At 43.6% G+C, this 7,254-nt stretch overlaps 1 protein-coding gene across 1 annotated transcript in view; it reads left to right on the top strand.

Moving 5' to 3' along the window:
* Ube3d (ubiquitin protein ligase E3D) overlaps window positions 1–7,254 on the top strand; it is a 150,578-nt gene that overhangs the window by 81,108 nt on the left and 62,216 nt on the right. Inside the window, exon 9 of the mRNA XM_021172683.2 lies at window positions 3,404–3,542. Coding sequence (XP_021028342.1) covers window positions 3,404–3,542 — 139 coding nt within the window. The remainder of the gene's footprint in view (window positions 1–3,403; window positions 3,543–7,254) is intronic.

The following is a 7,254-nucleotide window of genomic DNA, read 5'->3' as shown; positions in this document are numbered from 1 at the left end:
AAAAAAAGACAAAGCTATTTCCCTCTAAGGAAAATAATCAGTGATGCACTGTTCCCATGGTCCTCAACCTTTGTGNCATGACCCTTGGGGACTTGAATGACATTTTCATAAGATTAGAATATCAGATAGACTGCATAAAGATATTTACACTTCGACTCACAATAGTAGCAAAATTGTTACAGAGTAGCAACAGAGATAATCTTAGGGTTGGGGGGTCACCACAACCTGAGGAACTGTAATGAAAGGGTCTCAGCATTAGGAAGATTGAGAACTACTGTGTTATACTGTTTTCTAATCTATTTCTTCATGATATATAGATATTTTGATTTAATATGAANATTTTCCCATGTGTGTCTGGTTACCTTTTTAATTCAAACTTTGGAATACTCTATTTAATAAAATAATATCTTGAGACAGACAAAAATAACTTCTTATAGAAGAATGAACCTGTTCTTAGCTCTGCATGTACATTAGAGAAAAGGTGGCTATACAGAGACAGGGATCAGCACAATCAGTGGCAAGAGTCTACTTCTTTCTGTGTGGAGAGGACCACTGTGTACATAGCATCCTCAGGTACCCGTGTAGAGTGATGGGGACAGGGTAGTCTTTGGATTNAAGTCAAGCTGACCCCTCTGGTTCCACCATTTCACTCACCATGTGGTGCTGGCCAATCATGTGACCCTTCTGACTGCTGGAATAAACAGTGCCTGCCAATCAGGGCTCCTCTAGGTAATGAGACAACACATACAGTCAGCACGCCTGCTGTCTGGATGTGTCAGGCCCAGGAGAAATGATGGAAGAAACTTAAGATCTAGACTTATAAAATTTAAGCACANATCGTAGAGAAGAGCTTACAACCATAATAAACCCAGATAACTCTTTAAATATTTATTTGTATATTTATTGTTTTCTCTTCTACTTGCAAAACTATTACTGCCAAGGAGGGACTGGAAAATGGTGAGCCAGCAGTCCTGCCTTGAATGTGCTCTTCCTCAGAGTGCAGCAGGGCCCGGCCAATCACNGTGCTCACTTAAGTCAAGATGCCCTTCCCGAAGGCTCATAACCAGCTTGGGTTAGGCGTTAGCTCACTGGAGAGCTCCAAGGGACACTCACAATCTAAGGAAGTATTCTGTGGCTTTTAAGGAGATGCAAGTTTGAAGCAAATATTTTTAGTATACATTAATTTTCAGAATGCAGNTAGCTTCAGTGAGCCCTATTGTGGTTGGTGAGGTTCAAAGTGTGACTTCTGGGTGCTTAAATTAGTTTCTAAACATATTGTAAGGGGGGAACATTTCTAGTATACCTTCAAAGGCAAAAAATACTGAGTGTGGGACTAAGGATATAGTGCTCTCGTACAGTGCTTGCTAAGTACGCACAGGCCGTGGGTTTGATTCTCCAGAACTGAAAAACAAAACTGAGGTTGTCTGTAAAATCAGCAGCTTTGAGGCAAGTGTCTAATCTTTATTTCCAAATAAGACTGCAAAGCAAGAGGAATGCATTCAGGTCTAATCCTAAGCCTGGAGGGGGTGAGACGGGAAGACATTCCCAGTAAGGGTACTGGCATGGCGGTGCAGTAAGTGCGGTAGTTGATATGCACGTGCTATTAAATAACAGCAAGCAGGGTCTCTCCAGAGAGATGGTACTGTCCGCATTTTTTAGGAGAAGTTCAAGTCCTAGAAGGAATACGGGCTTTCTAGACCCAGACGCTGCCTCTCTGGTCAGAGTAGTACATAGTTCAGTGCTATACAGGACCGGAAGTTTAGCTCTGTGTCTTGGGGGAGGGTATGTAGAGAGAGGTGAGAGTGAGCCCTGAGCCACTGGGCTGAATCGATGTTTTACTTTTAGAAAAGATAGTGTTGTCGTTATCTCTAATTCAGAGAAATGTTGAGAATGTACTATAATGTGTAAAAGCAGAAAGAAGAACAGAAGCAATCCGTATAAAATAATAATCTCCACAGCACAGAATTCATTCAAACACTTCCGTGTTAAGTCCAGTCTTATATAGGAAAGTGGGTGCCGCCTGTTCTAGTCCCTNCAATAGGCAGGGTTTGCTCTGCCACACACATCAGAAACCNATCAGCAGANTACATCACCTGCTTGGTGCTAGAATCAACTCAACCACCGATGCTCCTCAAACGGCAGTTACCACAGATCTGTATACAGTTAGATTTTTCGAGCTTAAGTTCATAGAAATGGCAAAAGAATACACATATTTATAAAGTAAATGTATGCGTGCTGTGTATTTCGTATGTGTGTGTGTCTGTTCTCTTTAGAAGAATGGTGGCGAGATGCTCTAGTGGGCATCACACAGGAGATCCTCAAGGAAACAGAAGCAAAAGCTATACTGTTCGTGTATCACCTCTCAGCCTTGTCGCCTGGGGTTTCTCGTTAATTGGAGAACTTGAAAGTCAGGATTCTAGACACGGCCTTACCACTGTCNCCACGTCTGCCTCCTCTCAGACAGGGCCTCTTTCTGTGTCTAGTGCCCGGTGCTCAGTTTCCTGCTCTGTCACATGAAAGACTTTTCAACTGGGCTCCACAGATCCCACAAAGCCGCTTCAAGGGCCCCTCTGAAGGATGAAGGGCAACATCCTGCCAGTTCAGCCTCTTCAAACGGCATCTTTGCTTTTATTTGTGTGGCAGTTGGCCTGTCGCAAGACTTTTGAACAAAAGGATCCCAACACTTTAAAAGTCTGAAAGTCACTGACCCAGACATTTCCTAAGTCCCTCTACACTCAGAATGGTTCCACATCTATAAAATGAAAGTGACGGCTCTTGCTTAGGTGGCTGAAGGGTCATCAAGACATTCTGTGTGAACAGAGCCCGTGCAACATGGGAGACAGCGAATGTGTTAGCCATCACTTCCCCCACCCCTCCCAGCTGGTCTCACCCATCAGCCTGGACATCCTATGACTCCTGTAATTTGAATATGAAGTAACTACCTGAAAAAATGAGTGCTCCTTCTGCTTTATGCCAGCAACAGCATAAAAGTGGTTTGGACTTTTATCTTATGAATATAAAAATTTATTCTGCATTTTTTGTGTGCATGTGAATGTGTGTGTGTGTGTATGTGTGTGTGTGTGTATGTGTGTGTGTGTGTGTGTGTGTATGTATGTATATATGTATGTACCCATGCCAAAGCACACACTGAAGGTCACCAGACTCAGTTTTGTCTTTTATCCTTGAGGGTCCTGGGATTCAGACTCAAGTCCTCAGATGGGGCAAAAAAGCTCCTTTATCCACCAAGCCATACCTTGTTTATATCTTTACCTTTGATATATTCTTCTCACATAATGAGGACAGTATATAAACATGCGTACACAATGTAGTTCTCTTCCATGTCATGTTTTTAAAATTATTCCGACCAGGCATTTATGAAAGTTAACATATCTGTGTTTTTCAGGCTTGCTAGCTCCTGGGAAGGTGACATCAGTGTCCACCCTTTAACCCTGCCCTCTGCAACTTGTTTGGAGCTGCTGTTAATACTATCCAGGAACAATGCCTCCCTGCCTCTGTCCCTTCGCCAAATGAATTCCTTCCAGGTAAGAAACAGCTCCTTAATGAAGAGGTTTTTCAAAGATCTTGTCATTCACAGGAGAGAGTCCATGGTGAGCCAGTTTCAAATGACAATGACAATGATAGTCAGGAGCACAATGCTCTCTTCAGTGAGGGACCACGTGAAGCCTCGGAAGTCAGGCATTATCTAGCACGGGCAGACCCACAGCTCCATCTCCAGGTCTTGCCCTAACCTCTGTCTTCTTTTCCTCAAGAGAAGTGGCAAGAAGATCTGGCCAAGAGGTTCTCAGCCTTCCTAACACTGTGACAACAGCTTTTAAACAGCTCCTCATGCTGTAGAGCNACCCCCAAACATAGAATAATTTCATTGCTACTTCATAACTGTAATTTTGCTACTGTTGTGAATTGTCATGAAATTATCAGTTCAGGATATTTGTATGCAACCCCCACGACCTACTGGTTGAGAACCACTGCTCTAGAGCAAACCCGTTGGGTCATTTTCAGTGGCTTGAAGCCAGATGCTGACTGGATGTTTACTAGGGCTGGAGAATCCATGTTCTCAGGACCATTCTCTCTCCTCAGCCCCTCCCTCAGCCCTTCTCCCTGCCCTGGGCATTTATTTGTATAGTTCCCTGCTGCTCATGTAGACTGGATGACAGGAGTACAAGTCTTCCTTAGCAGCCAGTAAATTGTCACATGAGGTGGCAAATGGAAACTAAGGATGAGAGTNAAGTAGTGGCTTGTGTTGTGACCCTAAAGCTAGTGAATAAAACTGAGTGCATCTCTCTGGCTTACAAGAGTAGAATAATATTCATAAGATCTCAGACACTGGTGGGAGAGGCANGCACTGCCAGGAAGTGAGTACAGGTAGAGTGGGCAGTTCCTGGGAAGGGTTGCTGATATATTCTAGGACAGTGCCAAGAGCAGAAGGTGTGACTTAGTGTTTCTCTGTCGCATGGCAAATAGGACATGGAAAATTCAGGAAATGGATCAAAAACACGTGCTCCAGTGTAATTTACTCCATATTTTCTTGGGNATCTGTTGTATCTGTTGTCTCTGTGAGTCACTTCCTTTGTCTGAACCATGGGTGCCAACACAAAGTTCAGACTCCGGCTTCTGTATCACTCTTTCTCTATTGTTAACCAACTTCAATCCCAGACATTTAGAGGGACCTTAAATCACACTTTCTCCTTCTGCAGGAGGGAAACTCCAGAAGGCCTCTGGTCTGCTGGAGACCAAACTGAAGCTGTATCATCGTTACTCCTCAGCACACACATACACATGCACACGCACGGGCATAGACACACACACACACCATGCCTGAAATATTGTGAGTTGAGACGCATGAGTGTAGGTAGAGGTGGATTCTATCATCTGTATCTTCCAGAGTGTCCACATATACTCTGTCATTTTACATTAATATAAAATGGTTTATTTGTATGCCACCTTGAACCAGATATGATTTAAAATTCTGTAATCAGTCTTTGTAATGAGTAGCACAAACATTTGGTTATGACCATCTCTTTTTATGGAGAGAGGTACAACTTAGCAGCTATTTCAGAGGAGCAACATTCATAGTATATTCTCTTCTGTCTCTCATGGACTATTTGAGATTTTTACATCAGGTGGTGGTCCCTACTTCTGGAATTTTATGGATTATTAGGGGAGATAGGATAGTCTTTCATGTATGATCTAAACTGAGAATAATTTTATTACAAAGCAACCTGAANAGAAGTTTCAANGAGCTTAGAAGTCCAGGAATAATCTAAATAGAGGCAGAGGGACTTGAGAGAAGGAACTGATATTTTTTCTACCTTCACCCTTTAAGGGTGGCATCTCAGCATCATATAAACACAGATGCATGGAAGGGCATCCTTTCGTCAGTGACATCAGTGTGCTCCCAGCATCTCTAATGACAGGAGCTTTGAGATCTGTCAGAGCATCAGTGGTCTTTCCCGTGGCCTCCTGACTTCTGGTTTCTGTCCTTTGCTGAGTGATCATCACAGAACATGAGAAACTTTGCAGAGTCTTATGAACAACGCCTGTTGAAGTCCATCCCTGTCCTTACCCCAGGAAAGATGTGGGATGTATTGTCACCAGGAGCATTCTGCGAATGACTCTCAGCAGGCCCTAACTCCACATAAAGCATCAGAGAAAATAGAGAAGGCTCCTGGCAGCACTGGAGAGACATATTCTTCATTTCATCTTTGTGACACCTACTTAGTCATTTCTGATCATTGAGAGAAGAGCTGCTAGTTCTGCCTGCATTTGAGGTGGGTTTTAATGGAAACTCATTAGAGGGCCACACATTCTCTCTAAGAAGAGCTCTTTTAGCAAGAGCTGCGAAGTAGCAGAATGACTTGGTTAGGATGCTCAGCCTTATCTTTCCAGTTCTTTCCTTCCCAGGCTGTGGCAATGACTGCGAGCAGAGCTGAATTCGCTCTCTGTATTATAACGTCTCCATTTTGGTGCAAATGTCATAATTCTAGCTTCCTGAGCTCTGTGATAACATGTAATCTCCCCAGTATGGTTATCTGCAAATAGATGCAGATTTCTTCGAGAATCACTGCTTTTAGTTACTGTGGAGGCCACAAGAAGAGGATGGGTGTAATCATTCCTTACTTAGAATTTTCCCCCATGGCTTTCTGCTGTGATAAGAGGAAAACCCCAGCTGCTCATTGTTCTGCCCTGTGAAGCTGAGCTGCACTGGACCCTGCTGTCCTTTCTCTCCTCACTCCTGTGATCCCAGGCCACAGCATCAGCATTCTGGTTGTTTTCTCTGCCATTAGAATATTCTGTGCCAGGTCTTTCTACATGGCTGGTTCTTGCTTTTGGGTCTCAGATCAGGTGTCCCCTCCCACAAGAGCTTAGTTTGACTCCCTCCCTGAGTTCCCTTCTCCTCATCACTGTTATTTTTTAACCCTATTGCCCTATGTGATGGTGGTGTCCATTTGTCCTCTTCCTCTAGTGAAGCTCGTGCTGTATGGGAGCAGGGGGTGTGAAGCTTCGAATCTGAAAGAGCCTCAAAGACTCATGTCTTTGAGTCTCCAGCCAGCTTGTGATGCTGTTTCAGAACCTTTTAGGAGGATCTAGCTTAACCAGAATTGTCCATCGTGGGCAGGGCCTGTCCTTAGGTTTAGCCTGTATTCCTAGCTGCTGAGCTGTGAACAGCTTGCTACTTTCTCTCTTACTGCCATGAGCCCAACCATGCCTCTCTACCTTGAGGGACAGAGACTTCACAAACAGTGGGCCAAGGCAAATCTTCCCCGATGGTTGCTGTTTCCATTGGGTATTCTGTCCTAGTGCTGAGGAACTAATGGAACAGAAATGTGTGTTTTGTTCAGTATTGTATTAGCAGAACATAGATCCTGATGTATAAAGCAGTTAAGAAGCACTGGATGGATGGAGGCATGCACAGCTAACATGCAGGTTGGCATGGCTATGTGATATTATAGAAATCAGGAAGGCTGTACAAGAGGCATGCAGAACAGGAGCAGAATATCACCAGAGTAGAAGCAGCATTCCCGTCATTAATCCAGGTTTGAGATTTGTCAACCAGGCTGAGTATGGAGGTCCATCGTCACTGAAATTGCAGCAAAGAGCTTTGTACAAATGGGGAAAATGAGAAGAATTCACTTCTTTTTTTTTTAATTTTTAATATTTTTATTACATATTTTCCTCAGTTACATTTCCAATGCTATCCCAAAAGTCCCCCATAGCGCCCCCCACTTCCCTACC

The sequence above is a fragment of the Mus caroli genome, chromosome 9, assembly GCF_900094665.2.
Source record: "Mus caroli chromosome 9, CAROLI_EIJ_v1.1, whole genome shotgun sequence".
In the NCBI taxonomy this organism is placed as follows: Eukaryota; Metazoa; Chordata; class Mammalia; order Rodentia; family Muridae; genus Mus; species Mus caroli.
The sequence above is the reverse complement of the archived record's forward strand: the minus strand, read 5'-3'. Positions and strand labels throughout refer to the sequence as shown.